This window comes from Podarcis gaigeae, assembly GCF_964106915.1.
Source record: "Podarcis gaigeae genome assembly, chromosome: 6".
NCBI lineage: Eukaryota > Metazoa > Chordata > Lepidosauria > Squamata > Lacertidae > Podarcis > Podarcis gaigeae.
In genome coordinates, this window is record NC_139682.1 from 98,605,886 (window position 1) to 98,626,841 (window position 20,956).

At 45.6% G+C, this 20,956-nt stretch overlaps 1 protein-coding gene across 13 annotated transcripts in view; it reads left to right on the forward strand.

Annotated features, from left to right (window-relative positions):
• PDE4DIP (phosphodiesterase 4D interacting protein) overlaps positions 1-20,956 on the forward strand; it is a 105,473-nt gene that overhangs the window by 38,160 nt on the left and 46,357 nt on the right. For 11 of the 13 annotated variants that reach the window (XM_083743717.1, XM_083743726.1, XM_083743719.1 and 8 more), the window contains 6 exons: positions 1,111-1,228; positions 9,416-9,535; positions 15,426-15,545; positions 16,053-16,145; positions 16,578-16,796; positions 17,880-18,038. In XM_083743717.1, the coding sequence (XP_083599843.1) occupies positions 1,111-1,228; positions 9,416-9,535; positions 15,426-15,545; positions 16,053-16,145; positions 16,578-16,796; positions 17,880-18,038 (829 nt within the window). Of the gene's footprint in view, positions 1-1,110; positions 1,229-4,304; positions 5,243-9,415; positions 9,536-15,425; positions 15,546-16,052; positions 16,146-16,577; positions 16,797-17,879; positions 18,039-20,956 lie in introns of those variants that run through there. The other 2 variants (XM_083743722.1, XM_083743727.1) reach the window with 1 other exon arrangement.

Genomic DNA, 20,956 nt, shown 5'->3' on the forward strand with positions numbered 1-20,956 from the left:
CTCCTTAGTTATTCTGGGCTGTGTTTCCTCTGCTGAATCATTTGCTCCAAATTCTTCAGGTCGGCATTGTTTTCTTTATTGGAGAAGACTGAGGCAAAGAAGGCATTGAGGAGTTCAGCCCTTTCTGTGTCCCCTGTTTGCATTTCACCATCTTCTCCTCTGAGTGACCCCACTGTTTCTTTGTTCTTCCTTTTGCTACAAACATACCCATAAAAGCCTTTTTTGTTGCTTTTAACCTCTCTAGCAAGCCTGAGTTCATTCTGTGCTTTAGCTTTTCTGACTTTGTGTCTACACGTGCTGGCTATTTGTTTGAATTCCTCTTTGGTGGTTCCCCCCTTTTCCATTTTTTGTACACATCCTTTTTTAATCTTAACTCAGTTAAAAGTTCTTTAGATAGCCACCCTGGCTTCTTTAGGCACCTTCCATGTTTCCGTCTCATTGGTATTGCCTCATTTACTATCTCCCTCTTAACAAACTCCCAGCCATCATGAACTCCCTTTCCTTTTAGTATTACTGTCCATGGGATCTCACCCAGCACTTCCCTAGGTTTTATGAAGTCGGCTTTCTTAAAGTCAAGAAATTGAGTCCTTGTATGCTTGGCTGCTCCTTTCCGCTGTATAGTAAACTTCAGAAGAGCATGATCACTCACGCCTAATGATCCTTCCACCTCTACCCCACTAACCAGGTCATCAACATTGGTTAGGACCAGATCTAAAATGGCTGTTCCTCTTGTTGCTTCTCCCCCTTGGATCTTAGCCCCAGGGAGACAGCACACTTCCCGAGACATCTTGTCAGGCCCACAGATCACTGCTTCTGTTCCCCTCAGTAGGGAATCCCCTATCACCACTATACGCCTCCTCTTAGGTCTGGTCGGGGTTCTTCCAAGTCTCCTGGCTTGTTTGGTTTTGTGCTTTGTTGGTGGTGGAGGAGGTGCTCCTCTGAGTGACAGGCAGACAAAGCCATCCGTAGCTCATTGTATTTGCCTCTGTGATGTCCTGACCTGGTCTAACTGCCCACAGTCATGCCAAATGGCCATCCTGCCCTGTATCTCTGTATCTCGTAGTGTTCCTTGCTTCCAGCCATGGTGACCAGAATGTTTTTCCTCTGCAGGAAGATTGAGGAGCTGGCTTGGAATCTGAGGGACAAGGAGCAGCTCCTTGAGCAGCTCTCCACAGAGAAGCAGAACCTGTTGCAACGTTTGCAGGAGCATGAGGAAATGAAAGTGCAGGTAACAATGCAGCTGAAGTTTCTCCAGTGCAAGCGCTGTTTTTCTAATGGTTCTTTTGCATCCTGCCTGCCCAAACGGCCTGCTGTTGGGTATATATTCCTTGTGGTCCCTTCTCTAGCCACTCAAGATGTTTCCCTCTGCCTGGGAAGTGTTTACGCTGGTCTTCAGAGGCCATGAATCATTGTTTTCAGGAAGCTGCCTCCCTTTGCCACTTCTCTTCCCACCTGTGCAGATATTGGCAACGTGGCCTCCTTGCATGAACAAGAACCCCTTCAGTCCCAATCTAATCCTCAAGCATCATTGGACCCGTAACAGAATCCCCGCAAAGATCCCAGATACCTTCCAAATATTATTATTTTTGCTAATACAGAGTAAAGCAGACAGGCTTTGAAAATGAAAGAAGCCTCACAAATACCACGGGCCTTTTCACCTACACATTACACTTTGAGTACCTCCCCCCCCCCCCGCAGTCCAAATAGAAAGACCATTCTGTCTTCACATAGCAGATGAGCCGACAGCCCTTGTTACAGAGGCATTAATGTGCAGTGTCAATTGAAAGAGGCAAGCTTCTGCTTCAGCGAATGCAGGCAGAGGAGCAGCATGGTTCCACCTAAGTCCACCAGTAGACAAAGAAAGAGATAAAAAGCCCCAAAGCTGCCAGGAGTGAGAAGGTGCCTTTGCTGTTATCTGGCATTCCTCTCTCTCTCCCCCTCTCTCTCTCTCTTTGTGTATTCCTGGATGACTGTTAGCAGGACTGAGACAATATCGCCCCCTGAAGCATGGAGCTGCAAATGTACTTAATAAAATGGTCCAGTGACATGGGAAGACCAGGGAGTTATGTTACTAATTACTTATAATATCAGGCAATAGCTAGTAGCTGCTCATCCTGCACTGAAATCACAGGAGGAAATAATGGGGAAGTGGGGAAACAATTGCATTTCTCTACATACAAAATACTGCATTTGAGCAATTTGTAGTCCCTACAAAATAAAACAGGGACGCGTGTGGCGCTGTGGTCTAAACCACTTAGCCTCTTGGGCTTGCCGATCAGAAGGTTGGCAGTTCGATTCCCAGCGATGGGGTGAGCTCCCATTGCTCTGTCCCAGCTCCTCCCAACCTAGCAGTTCGAAAGCACGCCAAAAAGTGCAAGCAGATAAATCGGTACGGCTCCGGTGGGAAGGTAAATGGCGTTTCCATGTTCTGCTCTGGTTTCGGTATTCCGTTGCACCAGAAGCGGCTTGGTCAAGCTGGCCACATGACCTGGATACCTGTCTGTGGACAAACTTCGACTCCCTCAGCCTGTAAAGTGAGATGAGCTCTGCAACCCCAGGGTCATCTGTGACTGGACGTAACTGTCAGGGGTCCTTTAACTTTTTAACAAAAGAACAACAGTCAGCTGCAGTTACCTGACAATGTCCTCTGGGTTCTCCATCAAGGTGAGTATTCAAAGGAAGGCGATTCCAGAGAAAATAGCTAATGTGGAAGGAAACTGTGTTTGTTCTCCTTGTGGTGGAAGAAAGCCAATTATTTGTCTTAGGTTCCAGTCTAAGTCTCTTTTAAAAGTATAAAAAATGTTTTGGTCTTCAAATAACTTTCAAAAAAATTCTGTGAGTCACAGAATTAAATGCAGCATTCCAGTAATAATTTCATGACAGAATAATTGTCTTACTTCTCCTTTGTTATTTATATATGTGTGTTAGAGCCAGTGTACTCTTCCTTTCTTTGTTCCTAAAGCTTAATGGCTTTTTATCCTGTGTATTAAAGGTGGCTCATTTATTGGAAAGGCCATGACCCTCTTTCCATAGGCACTAATTTAATGTGGGATTTGTGTTCCTATGGTTTAGCGGAATCAAACATACATTGCCAATGGCTTAGTTCACATGTAATGCTGAGCCAAACTATTGTTTAGTGGGGAAAACACAAGCAGGTACATTCCTGGCAGCTGTACTCCTCCCTTGGGAACCAGGCAGAGGGCCTTTTCGGTGGTGGCACCCGCCCTGTGGAATGCCCTGCCAGCAGATGTCAAACAGATAAGTGGCTATGGGATTTTTAAAAGACTTCTGAAGGGAAGTTTTTAGTATGTGATGTGATATTGTGCTTTTACAGTTTTTTGATGGGAACTGCCCAGAGTGGCTGGGGCAACCTGGTCAGAGGGCGGCATAGAAATAATGAATTAATATTATTGGTCCTCCTGCTGCTGCACTGTGGTTTGGCTAAGTGTGCCATCCAAACCTGGGCATGTGGTTTGCCCCCAAAAACCAGGAGATCAGGTTCAGACAGCACCCTAAACTGAGTAATGGTTTAAGCATGGCAGCAGGAGAGCTGGGGGAGGAGTTCAGTGATGCCAGTCTGTGAGGACTGTGAGCTTACACTATCCTATGGTTTGGCTTAGCTTTATCTGCAAACTGAGTCAGTGTCATCATCACTGCTCTGTCAATACATAATTCTTCCCTTTCACATACATAATGCAAGCTCAAAGCATCTGAATTTGCATATCTGATGTGACTGTACATTTAAGGTTTGCCTAAAACTTTATTTTTCCGGTTTTTAGTAAGTCACTGTGTTCTATGTATTTAAATCCTGATTGCATGAAAGTTCATTTTAGATGGCGTAATTATAGAGCTGTAGAGCTGGAAGGGACCCTCAGCGGTCATCTAGTCCAACCCCCACAATGTGGGAATCTCAACTGAAGCATCCGGGATAGATGGCCATCCAAGCTCTGCTTAAAAACCTCCAAGAAAGGCCAGTCCACAATTTCTAGACGGCGGAACAGCTCTTCCCGTCAGAAAGTTCTTTCTAATACTGCCCTGAGCCCATTGGTTCAAGTCCTGCCCTCCAGAGTGGGAGGGAAAAGCTCGCTCCATCCTTCCTTGGAGGCTTTTGTCTGCATCGCCGGGCGCTGGGCCCGCTGCTGCTCTGAGCACGGGATGCTGGAGAGCTCCGGGGGCTGCCGGGCGGGGCGGGGGACTACGACTCCCAGAAGCCTCCGCGGGCCGGCTGCGGCCGCCATCTTGCCGCGGGCGCGGCCGGAGCATCTCTTGGCGGGCGGCGGGCGGCGGGCGGCTGCTCGGGGCCGCGCTGGGGATGCGCTCGGAGTGGTGCCGCGTGTGCGGCCGGGCGCTGTGCGGCACCCACCGGCGCTGGCTCTTCCACGGGGCGGCGGGGGCGCCGCCGTCTCCCGCGCCGCCGCCGCCGCCGCCCTCCCGGCCCAGCCTGCAGGTGCTCCTGGCTCACGCGACGGGGCGCGAGGTGTCCCGCGACGGGCGCGCCGAGTTCGCCTGCGGCAAGTGCGCCTTCCTGCTCGAGCGCGTCTACCGCTTCGACACGGTCATCGCGCGCGTCGAGGCGCTGTCGCTGGAGCGGCTGCAGCGGCTGCTGCTGGAGAAGGAGCGCCTCAAGCTGTGCCTGGCCGCCCTCTACCGGAGGACCAACGGCGCCCCCGAGGCCCCGCCGGAGGGCCAGCCGGGCGGCGGGGGCGCTTGGGACGCCCGCTACCTGGCGCTGCTCCGGGAGGACTTCGCTTTCTCGGGCCTCGAGTGCTGGACGGAGGGCGAGGCGCGCGCCGACGAGCAGCCGCCCGGAGCCCCGCGACGGTGCCGGGGCTGCGCGGCGCTGCGCGTGGCCGACGCCGACTACGAGGCCGTGTGCCGGGTGCCGCGGAGGGCGGCGGCGGCGAAGAGCGCCGGGCAGTCCCAGCGCCCCGGCGACGGAGAGAGCCTGGACGACGAGGCGGCGGAGGCAGAAGCGGACGGGCGGAGGCGGAGGCGCGCCGAGGAAGCCGGCTCGTCCTCGCTGGAGTCGCTGGCGTCGGGGCCCGCGGGCGGCGGCCTGGCGGCGGCGCTGAGCCTGCTGAAGGCCTTCGGCTGCAAGCCCGTGCGCAGCCCCCGCGGGAGCCGGCTGCCGGTGCCGGCGCGGAGAAGCCCCGAGGGGGCGGCCGGGGCTCCCAGCGAGGCGCCCGAGCTGCGCGAGCTGTGGGAAGAGCTGTGCGCCGACTACGTCCCGCTGCGGCCGAAGGTAGCGCCCTCCCGGGCCGCCGCGGGGAAGGAAGGGCTGCTGTCGGGGGCCGGGAAGGAGCCGAGCGGGGAGGAGAAGCCTGTTTTCCGGCCAGGCCCTCGGCCAGCTCCTTTTTAGGTTTCCGAAGGAGCGGCTGGCCGCGCATGTAAAGGGGCTACAAATCCTTGTTTTCGTTTTACCGTTAAGAATGCATTTCATTCAAAACGTATTGGACTTTGTGCAACAAAGCAGTGCTCTCTCTCCCCCCCCCCCATGTGTTGAGCATCAGGGCAGCAGAACAAAATCCCGCTTTCTGTGCTGTCATGTAATTAAGTACAAAATGTGAAACTGCAAAGTTGGCAAAATTATTTTTGAAGGAGGAGAAACCCTTAAAAGGCATGGGTTGAGGAGGGGGTGGTCTTGTAAACGAGTGTACACCTGGCAGCATTGTGACAATTTTCTCTCCTCTTAGTGACCTTGTACAGATGGTATCTAATATGGGGTTGTGCTGCCTATAGACAGACTTCTGCAGTTTAGATATTCTAAATAATTGGTGTGTCACCTTGAATTAATGGCAGCCCCCCTAGAACTGTGTCAGCTGCAGTTGCCAACATTCTAGGTACCATATGCAATGGAGTCCTGGATTCTCTTGGCTTTGCTAGGATTTGAAATCTCATTAAGTTCAACTTCTGGTTGTATTTAAGAAATTGTGCCTCTGTCATCTTTAATTTAGAAACATCCATGTCAGCCGAATTGGATTCATGTCAGTGATAAGTGCTGATTTCAGCTAGCAGCAGAAAATTTAAAAAATGCATACCAATGATTGGTGACAATGACATTTTCATCTAGTTATCATCCAGCTTTGATTAGGGGAAGCTCACTGAACTGCTTTTAAACACAGTAGTGGAAGCTTCACATTAAGAGCTGAGCCTCCGAAGCCTTTTGCGGCTGAGGATTATATTGAGCTTGTAACACCTTGAGAAAATCTTGTTCTGTTAAACCTTGGGGTTATCACTATTGCAAAGAAGTAGGTCCTTTTCTAGAGCTTTGGCTTAAATTGAAGCCAGTAGGTATGACAAGACTGCAATTGTAGTAGCACTGAAAAGATCCCCAAATCTGTTGGCCTTCAGCTGGTTTGTGGCCTTTTTGACCCATAACTTGAGTGGCTACCTGGCAATCCCATGCATGTTTACTCAGAATTAAGTCCCATTAAGTACAGTGGAATTTCCTCCCAGGTAAGTGTGCATCGGATTGTGCCCGTGGGGTGGATCTGACAAGCTAAAGAGAAACGGTCAGATCAGTTGTAGTAAAATCATATTTGAGAAAAATATTAAAAGTGCATGCTGAACATAAGAGCTGGGTGCAAGAGTTTGAAGGCCACTGTGCCAGAGAATAACCCGTGTTTAATTTTAAGAAGATAATGGATTTAATTTTCTGTTTTGATCATTTACAAACCCACACTCTTATCTTTGAGGGCAACAAAATACTGTCACCAGCCAGGGTTGCTTTCATTGTCAAATTGCAACAGAGGAGGCCTTTTTAATACAGATACGGCTTGCTTTAAAGCTGTACGTGGAAAATCAGAAACTGGCCAAGTTACATGTCTGCTAGAAAACTTGATATCTGGTACTTGAGCCAGATATTGTATTCTGTGCTTAACATCTGAAGTAAGACACTGATGCAGTTTTAGGATGCCAAGGTGATGATGCCGCCCAGCATTAAGGGCTAGAATGTCAGATTAACTCTGAGGAAACCTAGAATCAAATCTGTACTGAGCCTTGAGTTTCACTTAGGGTCAGCCTGCCTAAACCGAACCTGCCTCACAGGCTTGTTTTAGTAATAAAAGGGAGTTGGAGTGAGAACTAGGTACATTATGATTGTTTTTTTGGAGACAGGATGGAATAAACTAGTTGGTAAAAACAGAGGAGCTCATAGGCGCCGACTCCATGGGGCCTGAGGGGGCCCGAGCCCCCTCAAAAATTCGTTTGGGGGGGCTCCGCCCCCCCAATAATTTAAGAAAATTATTAGTTATATTATGCTTTGTAAAATCACAAAATTATGTTGGTATTTTTTATTTTCCTTGTTTGACGATAGTTACCTTTTAAAATACATTCAGTAATGAGTTAAAACAAAACCACTCCCGATCTAGAGAGGGGGTGGGGTTGCGGGCTCTCAACCCATCAACAATCTTGCGGGGCTGGCGTCAGCCCTGCGAGAAGCGGGGATTCCCCCTAGCTCATTAATATTCACTGCCCACGGTGGCAGCCAATCGGCTGCCGCAAAGGGCGGGCCCTCACAGGTTCACTTAAGGTCGGGGCAGCCCGGGGCTCGCCCCTTTCGTTCCCCCAGCAGCAGCGGTTTGGAGGTCTTGGCCCCCCCCAATATTTTTTATAAGTCGGTATGGCCCCCCCCCAATATTTTTTATAAGTCGGCGCCCCTGGAGGAGCTAAGTGGTTTGGTTTTAAAATTCCACCATACATTGAATAATACATATGTTTTTACTCCAAGGAGTGGCTGTAGATCTTTGAAACTCCTCTCAAAATAATCAGCAAACTCCTCTTGGGTTCCCTTAAATGAGCCCCAATGACTTGTCTCATGTAGCTTTTCTTTTAATGGTTTTATGTTGACCTGCTGTTTTTAGTGGCTGCTTAATTTTACTCAACCTACTGATTAAATCTATTGCTTTTTAATTGTGATGGTAAGCCGCCTCGTCATGCCATTGTCCTGAATGGTGGGGTACAAGTATTTGAAACTAACAAATAAAAGTAATCATAAAAACACCAAGAAATGTCAAATAGGAAAAAGCACTACAAAATAATGAAAACAGTAATTTTAATGGCAATAAAGTAACAAGCAATGATAGAAGAGCCGATACCACCATCCCCTTGAAACACTAGCAAGCAAAAGCTCTTGGAATTCATTCTCTGTTCTTTGTTACTGTGACACAGAATAATTTCCAAGCAGCTTAATACAGTACACAACTTTTCTGCAAGTGTGTACAGCTTTTGGAGCATGTGGGACATTAGTAGCATTGTTGTTTTAGACATACTTTATTAGGAATACACAGGTTTTTTACCTGCGGAGGAGTGATCAACAGCTTGCAGCAGAAAAAGATCCTGGTCTTCCCTATAAAACAACAACTCATTAATTTGGACACAGCTTAGTAAGGCTGTGACAAGAAACGTCTGAGTAGAGCTGTCAACAGTAGTGTATTGCCCTCACTCAGAAAAGGCTGTGCTCTGGGAAAGATGGAGCCATTCAGGTTTTCCCCAGGAAATTTGTTTGACGTCACTGTGACAGATTCAGATATCAGAATCTAAATCTGTTCACTATAGAGAGGATATTCCATACATCAGACCTTTAATGGCATTTGGGAGGGCACTCAGGTGAAGCAAAAGGGTTATGAAATATTTTACTCCACAACTCAGGGGCAGCACAGATTAGGGCTATTTAAGGTACAGGTCCCTGGGCAGTGATTCCCTAGACACCTCTGGATCCTGAAGCTCAGTGGTGAGTCTGAGCCTGGTTGCAGTACAGACTTTCAAGGCACAGGACACAATTGTTGTTAATGCCAGACCTTGCTTTTGCCACCATGGGGAAAGTGATAAAGACTACAGATTACCTCAGTAGGAAGTCATGGAGTTGAGGCAACTTTGTGCTGATGAACATGAATCAGACTCCTTGCTTAGTGACTTAAAGGAGTATGAGGGGAAATTGTGCAACAGAGAACAAATATTTTGGAGCTGCCTTGAATGTCATTGTGTGTCAGAAAGGCAGCAGGAAATATTTTAATAATAAACTCACACAGACTTCTTGTACTAGACATACTAGCTCCAATACAGCTTGAAGAAACAAAGTAACTTGAGTTCTGGTTAGTTTTGCTAGAACAATGAGGAGGAATGAGGAATGAATAGCAAGAAATGGAATTTAGAAGAGCAGGGGAAGGGGATAATTAATGATACTTTAATTAGTAACTGATGGAAAATTAGATATTTGGGTAGAAAATGGAAATGTCAGGGAACTTGAAAGCTGTGTTTATGGAATTGGAAGGGTTAAATTGTCCCAAGGCCAGCCTCTCACTGTGAATCTTCTTCATTTACCAGTCCATTTCCCTGCTGAGCTATATAACAATGGAAGCAAACTGCAAAAGGAACCTTATCTGAGCAAATGTCACTTTCTTCTCACCCTTTTCAGTATTTGTTTGAAGACCAGCAGCAACTGACTCCAAGAAACTTATCACAAGGCAAACAAGCATCTGAACTAAATAATGTAGAACTGCTGGAAAAAATAAGCTGCCTTGATGCTACCAACAAGGTATTTTTTAAATAATAAAAGTCAAAAGTGCTCTACCATCGCCATCGATCCCTGGCATTGAATGTGTTGGCCTAGTGTGGGGCTCCGAGGAGAGCTTGGCTGTCTGGCTGGTGTACCGGCCACCTAGCGCACCAGCAGCCACCCTGTCAGGCCTGCTGGAGGCGGTGGCCGGCTGGGCCTTGGAGTTCCCTAACCTATTGGTATTGGGAGATTTCAACTTCCATGCTGATGCCACTCCCTCCTCACAGGCTCTGGACCTGGTGTCTTCCATGGCGACACTAGGGCTCTCCCAGTTTGTTTCGGGCCCCACACATCATGCAGGCCACACGCTGGATTTGATCTTTGGCGCCGGTATAGATGTGATCATGTCTCCTTCGATGAAGGTGCCATGGTCTGATCACTACGCTCTGAAAGCCAGGATTGACTTTCCACCCCCACCCTGCTTAGGTGGCGAGCCGATTTGGGCTCACCCGCAGAGGCTGATAGACCCTGATAGATTCCGTCAAGCCTTGCGGGACCTTGCTCCCCCTGGCAACTCATTGACTGAGCTTGTTGAGGGCTGGAATACCCAGCTCCTGGCAGCCATCGATGAGATCGCACCTAAGCGCCCTCTGCGACCCCGCAGAAACCGGGCTCCCTGGTTTACCGAGGAGATTCGGAAAATGAAGCGGGACCTCAGACGGCTAGAGCGAGTATGGCGGGGTGCCCGTGACGGAGCCTCAAGAACATCTTATAGGGCTTTTATGAAAACCTATGAGATGGCAGTGAAGGCCGCTAAGAAGTCTTACTTCTCGGCCTCCATTGCATCCGCTAGCTCTCGCCCAGCACAATTATTTAGTATAATTCGGTCTTTAACGTCCCTTGAAGGACAGCCAAATTTAAATAACAATCTGACACACAGCTGTGAGGCATTTGCGAGCTTTTTTGCGGAGAAGGTCCTGTTGCTCCACCATGACCTCCCTGCCAATTTGGATACAATAAAGGAACTGGAGGCCCCTCGACTGTCCTCGGGTTCAGTATTGGACCACTTTGACCAGATATCTCCAGCCGATGTGGACAGACTCCTCCGAGCTGGAAAGCCCACCACCTGTCCTCTTGACCCGTGCCCGTCATGGCTGATTAGAGCGTGTCCAGACGAGGTGCGGGCCCCCCTGGGGGATATCATCAATTTGTCCCTTGGCACCGGGATATTTCCAGGGGAACTGAAGGAGGCAGTGGTGCGTCCGCTCTTAAAGAAAACATCATTAGATCCCTTAGATCTATCCAATTACCGCCCGGTCTCGAATCTTCCATTCCTGGGTAAGGTGATTGAGAGAGCGGTTGCTGAACAGCTTGGTAGGTTTCTGGATGAAACATCTGCTCTGGATCCATTCCAGTCCGGCTTCCGTGCTGGTCATGGGACCGAGACGGCTCTGGTCGCCCTAACAGATGATCTCCGCAGGCAGCTGGATCGAGGCGGGTCGGGGCTGCTGATTCTTCTAGATCTGTCAGCAGCCTTCGACATGGTCGACCACGAACTCCTGGACCACCGCCTTGCCGACGTGGGAATCCAGGGCACAGTCCTTCAATGGCTGCGCTCGTTTCTCTCTGGTCGGGGACAGAGGGTGGCGCTCAGGGGGGAATTGTCATCGCACCACTCCTTGGTGTGTGGAGTGCCTCAGGGTGCGATTCTCTCCCCGATGCTTTTTAACATCTTTATGCGCCCCCTCGCCCAGCTTGTCCAGAGTTTTGGGCTGGGCTGCCATCAGTATGCTGATGACACCCAACTCTATCTGTTGATGGATGGCCATCCTGACTCGGCCCCAGACACACTGACAAGATGTCTGGAAGCTGTGGCTGGATGGTTACGTGGGAGCCGGTTGAAGTTAAATCCTTCAAAGACAGAGGTCCTCTGGCTGGGGCGGGACGATATGGGATTGAGGGGGCAACTCCCATCTCTTGCGGGGGTGCAATTAGTGCCAGCACCGTCCGTTAAGAGTTTGGGTGTAATCTTCGATACCTCCCTCTCTATGGAGGTGCAGATTACAGCTATAACAAAGGTGGCATTTTTTCATCTCCGCCAAGCTAAGCAGTTGGCCCCTTATCTCTCTCACCCTGACCTAGCCACTGTGATCCACGCGACGGTCACCTCCAGACTGGACTATTGTAACTCGCTCTACGTGGGGCTGCCCTTGAGACTGACCCAGAAACTCCAGCGGGTGCAGAATGCCACGGCAAGACTCCTTATGGGGTCTTCGCTGCGAGATCACATTCATCCAGTACTATACCAGCTGCACTGGCTCCCGGTGGAGTACAGGATCAGGTTTAAGGTGCTGGTTTTAACCTTTAAAGCCCTATACGGCCTAGGACCCTCGTACCTACGGAACCGCCTCTCCTGGTATGCCCCACAGAGAAACCTACGGTCTGCAAATAATAACACCCTCAAGGTCCCAGGCCTCAGAGAGGTTAGGCTGGCCTCAACTAGAGCCAGGGCCTTCTCGGCTGCGGCTCCAATCTGGTGGAACGCTCTGTCACAAGAGACTAGGGCCCTGCGGGACCTGACATCTTTCCGCAGGGCCTGCAAGACAGAGTTGTTCCACCAGGCCTTTGGTCAGGGCGCAGCCTGACTCCCTCCTCTGGCAACCTGTACAGAATCTTGCTTAATCGGTTGCCATTAATTTGATTTTAACTAATTTTTATAATGAAATATTTTGAATGTGTGACTATTTGATTGTTTGATTATTTGATTATTGTTAGCCGCCCTGAGCCCGGCTTCGGCTGGGGAGGGCGGGATATAAATAAATTTTATTATTATTATTATTATTAAGTAGATTTGGGGCTAGTGTGTGAGTAAACACAACACCTGGTGAGACATCTATAGCCTTTTCCTGGCCTATGTCTAGTTGTATGGTGGTCATAACACCCACAGGTGCCTGTGCCTGTAGTAAAAAATGCATAGGTTCGGTCCTATTTTCAAAAGCTGGAAGGGTTTAGATTCCATACTTCAGGCGTTGTGTGTTAGATGAAAAACACTTTGTCCAAGACATGGGAATGCGGAGCTGGGGACAACCAGACACAGTCCTATTGCCTCAGCACTTTCTTTTTTTAAAAAAATAATATTTATTAAGAGTTTAAAGATTACAGAAAAAAAGAAAAAGAATTAAACAAAACGAAACAATACAATACAATACAGAAACAAAAAGACTACATATACATAACAAAACGAAACAAAAACAATTAAAAACACATCCAATACTTTCAATATCTTATCTTTTCATTTACTTGTTTCAGCGACCTCCTCGCACCTCCCTTTTTTGTATTCCACTTCAATTAACTGTTTCAGCAAATCCTTTCCATCTTCCTCAGTTTTCTGTCCTATAATTTATCTTAACACATTCTGACCTTATTTTTCCCTTTAATCCATTAAAAATCTATTTGTCCTTAATCCTTTATAACATTTCTGCTAAAGCCATATAACTTCATTCCAACATCTTTCTAACATTCATTAATTTTACAATATTTCTGTAGATAATCTTTAAATTTATTCCAATCTTCTTCCACCGACTCTTCTCCCTGGTCTCGGATTCTGCCAGTCATTTCCGCCAGTTCCATGTAGTCCATCAACTTCATCAGCCATTCTTCCAGAGTGGGTAAATCTTGTGTCTTCCAATACTTTGCGATGAGTATTCTTGCTGCTGTTGTTGCATACATAAAGAAAGTTCTGTCCTTCTTTGGCACCAATTGGCTGACCATGTCCAGGAGAAAGGCCTCTGGTTTCTTCAGGAAGGTATATTTAAATACCTTTTTCATTTCATTATAAATCATCTCCCAGAATGTCTTAATCCTTGGGCATGTCCACCAAAGGTGAAAGAATGTACTTTCAGTCTCATTACATTTCCAACATTTATTGTCAGGTAAATTATAAATTTTTGCGAGCTTGACTGGTGTCATGTACCACCTGTAAATCATTTTCATTAAATTCTCTCTTAAGGCATTACATGCCATAAATTTCATACCTGTGGTCCATAACTGTCCCCAGTCAGCCATCATAGTGTTATGTCCAACATCTTGTGCCCATTTAATCATAACAGATTTCACCGTTTCATCCCGAGTGTTCCATTTCAACAGCAAGTTATACATTCTTGACAAATTCTTAGTTTTGGGATCTAACAATTCTGTTTCCAATTTTGATTTTTCCACCTGGAAGCCAAGTTTTTTGTCCAAATTATATGCCTCCATTATTTGGTAGTAGTGGAGCCAGTCTCGCACTCTATTTTTTAATTTTTCAAAGCTCTGCAGTTTTATTCTGTCTCCATCTTGTTCCAGAATTTCCCAATATTTCGGCCATTTGGCCTCCATATTGAGTTTTTTTCTGAGCCTTCGCTTCCATTGGTGACAACCATCTTGGGGTTTTATTTTCTAACAAATCCTTGTATCTCACCCAGACATTAAACAGTGCTTTTCTAACAATATGGTTTTTAAACGCTTTGTGTGCTTTAACCTTGTCATACCACAGATATGCATGCCAACCAAATACATTGTTGAAACCTTCTAAGTCCAGCACATCAGTGTTTTCAAGAAGCAGCCATTCTCTCAGCCAGCAGAAAGCGGCTGATTCATAATAAAGTTTATGGTTTGGCAGGGCACCTCTTTCTTTAGCATCAGTTAATATCTTAAATTTTATTCGAGGCTTCTTGCCCTGCCAGACAAATCTGGAGATATCTCTCTGCCACTTCTTGAAACAGTCCCTTTTGTCCAAGATTTGCAATGTTTGAAACAGAAACAGCATCCTTGGCAATACGTTCATTTTTATCACAGCAATTCGGCCTAACAATGATAACTTCAAATTTGACCATATTTCTAAGTCCTTTTTCACTTCAATCCAGCATTTTTCATAGTTATCCTTAAATAAATTCACACTCTTGGCAGTCATGTTAACCCCTAAATTGCCTCAGCACTTTCGATGCTGTGCACTTCCTCCTAAGACTGGGGTGGGGACTCTTCCTCCCTGCTTGGTCTGTTCCTTTTGAACTGGTTATACCCCTCAATTCCTACATTCCAGTCACGAGTCTCATCCCATCAGGTTTCAATAATACCTAGCAGGCCATATTTGCCATCCTGAATTAAAAGCTCCATTTCATCTTGTTTGTTTCCCATACTCTCTGCATTTGTGTCGAGACAACTGAATCCATGGGTTGGGGCATGTGGGCTTAAACTTTTGTGCTCAAGCCTAAAAAACTGTTCTGGGCCAGTTGGAGCCATCAGTGTGTTACACACACACGCACACATTGTCATTTCAGGCTGTGGATGTGATCTGTCGCAGTCAGAAGCAGTCAGTTTGCTAGTATCACAAAATGCAACCTAACACTAGGGTGAGGCTAGGGGTTGTGTATTACACATTTACTTAAAAAATGAAACCTGAAATCCTCAGGTTTCATCTAAAATTTCCCAAAATTATGGGGCAGTAAACTTTCCAATAACACAATATATGTTGGAGGCTTAGGAAATTGCAATTCATGTAAATATGTAGAAAGGTTGAGTAATTCAGCAGTAGGTTAAAGCTGTACAGGCATACCTCATTTTATTGCACTTTGCAGATACTTCTCCTTACGAGGATGTGGGCGCAGCTGTAGGCAGCACAGCTGCTTCCAGGGAAAGGAAGCTGCCTCCCTCTCCACTCCACCCCTGCAGCCGGCGGGGCCTGGCTTAATAAACCACAGTAGAGTGTAAACATAACTTATATGCACTGGGAAACAAAGAAAATTGTGGCACTCACTTTATTGCAATATTCCCTTTATTTTGGTGGTCTGGAACCAAACCTGTATTGTCCCTGAGGTGTGCCTGTACTGAGAATGGAAAAGAGTATCTTATGTGGTCGAGTTCAAAGTGTGTCTTTGTGTACGACATTTAGCAGCTGCAAGAGAAACTGAATGAGATGGATTTTGAACTGAAGTCTGTTCAGCATACATCCCAGAGACAGGATCACAAAATCCAGACCTTGAATGAGACCTTGAAGAGCAAAGAGAAAGAGGTTTGTAGTGTTGCCATCTCCTTGTCCAGTAAATGCTGAAATAGAGCCAGTGATTCAAAATTACAACTAACTGTTATTTGTAGCATATGAAATCTTCCCAGTATGTGAAATTGGGTAAGATAATTCTATAGAGAATGGGGTGAGCTGTCCTTTCTGGTACAGCATTTTAGGAAATTCTAACAGTCTTGTTGCACCTTGGGGCGGAATTTCCCGAACATGCCCACCAGCTGAAGGACTCTGTCTTGTGCAGCGGGGCCTCTGCTTTGTGCTCTACCTGAAATAGGCTCTGGTGGGGATTCAGGGGACCCCCCCCCCCAGAACAGTACTCAGGGGAGGAGTTGGGAGATTGCTCCTTGTAGCAAGTGGCAGCGCTTGTGCAGAGAGAACATGTGAAATAATGCAATGTTGAAATCCATTATCTCAACTACCCCACTACAGATTATGTCTCAGGAGAGGGAGGTGATAGGTGCCTTTGCTCATTTCTCACTGCTCAATTCTGTCCTGTAGTCTGAAGAACTGTACTGTGTAATTGAAGGGCAGAATGAGACAATTGCCAAACTACAAGACACACTACATAAAACCCAACTTGGGCAATTGCAGGTATGTATCTTATTTTGATATTTCTTGTCTTATATCGAATATGTCTTGTCTTATCCCAGACATTTGAACTAGAGGTTCAAAGTATATTGTCTTGATGTTTAGAGTACTGTATTTCAAGAAAATTAGCTGTAGATTGTAATATATGGTAAACAAAGATAATATAATAAGTAAACAAAGATAATCCCCATTAGATTCCAAGGAGACAAAATACACAGCCAAGCTATTCAGATTATGTAGTGTACATGCAGATGCCACTAGCTACTTCCTCACTGTCTGAAAATGTTCCACCCTTAAAGAATTTTGCCTGCAGCATTGGCTACCTGCAAGAGCCTATGATATACCATGGAATGCACTTTTAAAAGCTCCAGTATTTTTCTGGGCAGTGATTTCAGTCTTAACCACCCCCCCTTTTCTGTTTTCACCTTTCTGCAGATCCCAGGGGGCTCCTCCATGTTGCAGCAGACACAGCCGGTAGCACTCCTTGAGGTACAGAACACACTTTTCTTCACTCAGCTGGAAGTGCAGCAACTGAAGACGGCTCAGCAGAAAAAGGATCTCCAGTTGGCTGAGGCCAGGAAGACCTCCTGCCTTGCAGAAACATGGCTGCAAGAGGAGCAGCAGCAGAAAGAGGCTGCATGGAAACACAACCAGGTATGGCATGAATTCGTTCGTTGAGCCCTTTTCACCCATCAAAATATTATTATTATTATTATTATTATTATTATTATTATTATTATTATTAATAATAATAATAATACCCCGCCCTCCCCGGCCAGGACCACGCTCAGGGCAGCTAACACCAAATATATAATACAAGAAAAACACAAATGATTGATTAAAATAGAGTTCAAAATCACATTAAAATCAAAATGAAATTGAATGGCAACAACTATAGTGGTAAGGAATATTAAATATTCATCAGGCCCGGCCATCCATGCTGGTCCCATAGAAAGAGGGAGGTTAAAGGCCTGGCAGAACAGCTCCGTCTTGCAGGCCCTGCAGAAAGATGTCAAATCCTGCAGGGCCCTGGTCTCTTGCGCCAGAGTGTTCCACCAGGCCGGGACCAGTCTAACCTCCTTGAGGCCCAGGACCTCCAAAGTATTAGTGTTTGCAGACACTAAGGTCCTCCACGGGGCATACCACGGGAGGCGGTCCTGTAAGTACAAGACTGCTAGGCCATGTAGGGCTTTAAAGGTCAAAACCAGCACCTTAAACCTGACCCTGTACTCCACCGGGAGCCAGTGCAGCTGGTATAGAACTGGCTGAATGTGGTCCCACGGTGAGTGAGCCTCACTTTGGCATTCTGCACCCGCTGGAGTTTCTGGGTCAGTTTCAAGGGCAGCTCTGCATAGAGCGAGTTACAATAATCCAGCCTGGAGGTGACCGTCACATGGATTGCTGTGGCCAGATCAGGGTGAGAAAGGTAAGGGACCAGGCCTAAATGGAGCTTGAACAGCTGAATGTCTTGCATTGTCCTTTGCTGTACTTCAAAGGCCAGAAAATGTTTTCATGTCACAAATAAAAAGCCTCACGTTACTAACTGTAAAAGTAAGGTTCACACAACCGGTTTGTGGCAGTGTGGTGGAAATGGCCAGAGTTTGCCTTTTGGGGAGTGTGAGCAGTCCTGTCGCTTTCCCTGTTGCAGCTCAGTTCAACCTTTCTGCCCTTTTGAGAGCTCCAGAGATGCTTCCAGGCCTGATTGACTAATGACTACATTGTTGTGTTGGTTTCCAGGAGCTGCGTTGTGCTCTTCAACAAGTAAGAACAGAGCTGCAGAACAAAAACTGGCAATGTTGTACTTTGGAAAGAGAAAGATGGTCAGAGATGCAGAAACAAGAGCTGAAACTGAAGCATTTGAAGCACAGGCTGGCTTGCAGAGAACAGCTTCTACAGGTGAGATACAGATGGGTTGTTAAATTCTGTATGGGCAAAAACACACCTTATTTCAGATGGTGTGTGTGTGTTTAACAGGTGAGAAGGTCCAAAGATAAAACCAAAACAGTTCCCAGAGTTGTTGGTGTTGGGTTGGGAAATACAGTTGCTAAAGGGAATCTTCCACACTAGTCTGGAATTAACCAGCTTTGTTCATCTGCATGATGCTGTCATCCTGTATATTTTTTGCAGTAGTTCTGTCTTTTCTCACAAAGGCTATAACATTTTCAAAAGAACAGAGGAGTGGTGTAGAGCTGTTATACAGTGGTTCCCCTCCTTCCTCCTGGGCCGTGTTCAGAAAGTGGTGTTGGGGGATGAGTGTTCAGACCCCTGGGCTCTCACTTGTGGGGTGCCTCAGGGTTCTGTCCTCTCCCCCATGCTTTTCAACATCTACATGCAGCCGCTGGGAGAGATCATCAGGGCATTTGGGCTGGGTATTCATCAATATGCGGATGATACCCAGCTCTACTTCTCTTTTTTTTATAATAATTTTTATTGGTTTTTCCAGTTTTTTACAACAAAGCAACACCAGACAAGACACAACAAAGACATAAAAAACACAACAAATACATAGATTTTACTTTCTTAACCTCATTTTCATAAGCCTCTTTTCTCAGACTTCCCCATACCTTCCCTTTTTGCATCCTAATTTTACAAATTTTCCAGCAATCCTTTTAGTCAATTAAAATTTAACTTGTTCTCATTTCAAATTCGCTTTAAATCAAAAAAGAAAAAGATAAGCATAGCTGTAATTATACATCTTCCTTTCCCTTGACACTTTAGCACTCCTCCAGTTTATAGCCATTTTTAAGATATACTTTAAATTTCTTCCAATCTTCCTCCACAGTCTCTTTCTCTTGGTCGCGAATTCTGCCAGTCAATTCTGCCAGTCCCATGTAGTCAATCACTTTAGCCTGCCACTCTTCCAGCGTGGGTAGCTCTTGTGTCTTCCAATATTTTGCTAGAAGAATCCTTGTTGCCGTTGTGGCGTACATAAAAAAGATCTTATCCCTCCTTGGCACCAATTGGCCGACCATGCCCAAGAGGAAAGCCTCCGGTTTCTTATGAAAGGTGCACTTAAGTACTTTCTTAATTTCGTTATAGATCATTTCCCAAAAGGCTTTAATCTTTGGGCAGGTCCACCAAAGGTGGAAGAAGGTGCCTTCGGTCTCATTACATTTCCAACATTTGTTATTGGGCAGATGGTAAATCTTCGCAAGCTTGACTGGGGTCATGTACCACCTGTAAATCATTTTCATAATATTTTCTTTTAAGGCATTACATGCCGTAAATTTAATACCTGTGGTCCACAACTGTTCCCAGTCAGCAAACATAATATCATGACCTAAGTCCTGCGCCCATCTAACCATAGCTGACTTAACTGTCTCATCAATTGTATTCCACTTCAACAACAAGTTATACATTCTTGATAGGTTCTTAGTATTTGGTTCTAACAGTTCAGTTTCTAATTTCGACTTTTCCACCTGGAATCCGAGTTTCCTGTCTTGTTTAAAGGCCTCCATTATTTGAAAATAATGGAGCCAATCTCGTACCTTGGACTTAATTTTCTCAAAACTCTGTAATCGATACCCAGCTCTACTTCTCCTTCATGTAACGATGCACGGGGAAATGAACCTATTGCAACTCAGCACACATTTATTATAAGATTTGTGAGGAACCTCATTTTTGTTCACTTTTACTTGGCTAAAATATGTGAAAAGTATAGTAAAAAAAAAAGGAATGACACCCACCACAATGAGGCTCAAACACCCCAGCAGCCATTTCACACCAGTTGGTGCCAACAGAGCATATTGGGATGTACTCAAAGGAAAAGCTCAGTAATGGAAGGTTTATTTAATTCTGCTTTTGGCTTACAGTGCATTGCTAGGAATCTAACAACACATTAGAAACAGGCTAAAACATTATCCCATTGTTCAGTTAAGATGAGGCTTGTTAATTCTTTATTCCATTCATTTCTCAAAGTCTGTGTGTCAGATTGACGCTAAAGTTCTGTAAAAAGTAATAGCTGGGGGGTTTTTTTAGCTTCTAAAAAAGTGTTTGAGTATTTCCTGTGTCTTGGATGTGAATGCATCAAATATCAAAGGAAATCCTAATCTAGCCAGCACTTCCTGCATGTACTGTTTATAAATTTTATCAAAAGCTTTTTCAGTATCCTAAAAAAAAAGATTACTTTATTATTCTATTTAAATCTATTAGATCAGCCACTAGCCTGATATTGTCTGAAGCATGTTTAGTTTTAGTGAATCCTGCCTGGTCACTCATTATTATTGGCAATATCCCTTGTTGCACTCTATTTGCCAAAACGGTTGTTAAAATCTTTATATTTACATTAGTTAATGATATTGTCTGGTTTTGGTATAACCGATATATGCTTGATTGAATGTCATTGAAAGAATTCCCCTCTTCATATAATAAACATAGTTTTGATGCTAGAAGATCCACACAGTTTTAAATCATTCAGATGGGAATCCATCTAATCCAGATCTTAAAATCAGAGATGCTAAAATTGTTTTTGTATACGGTTTAAATTTGTTTTTTTTTTTAAAAAAAGACATGTGTATCTTCCTTTTCTACTTTCATTGAGTTGCCCATTCTGCATGAAATTTTAAAAACCTGGATATTAATATCACTTGGAGAATTTTATAATTCACTGGTTGCCCCTCTAATACTGGGAATCAATGCTCTGTCTTTCTTTTGTTTTAAACAATTAGCCAAGATCATGGCTGTTTTTCCACCATTTTCCTAGTATTTCTTCTTTGTACATGCAAGCATGAATTCTGTCTGTTGAGAAAGAATATTATTTAATTCATACTTTTTTGTATTTTGTAGATGGATTTCTAATCATTTGTGCCCAAGAT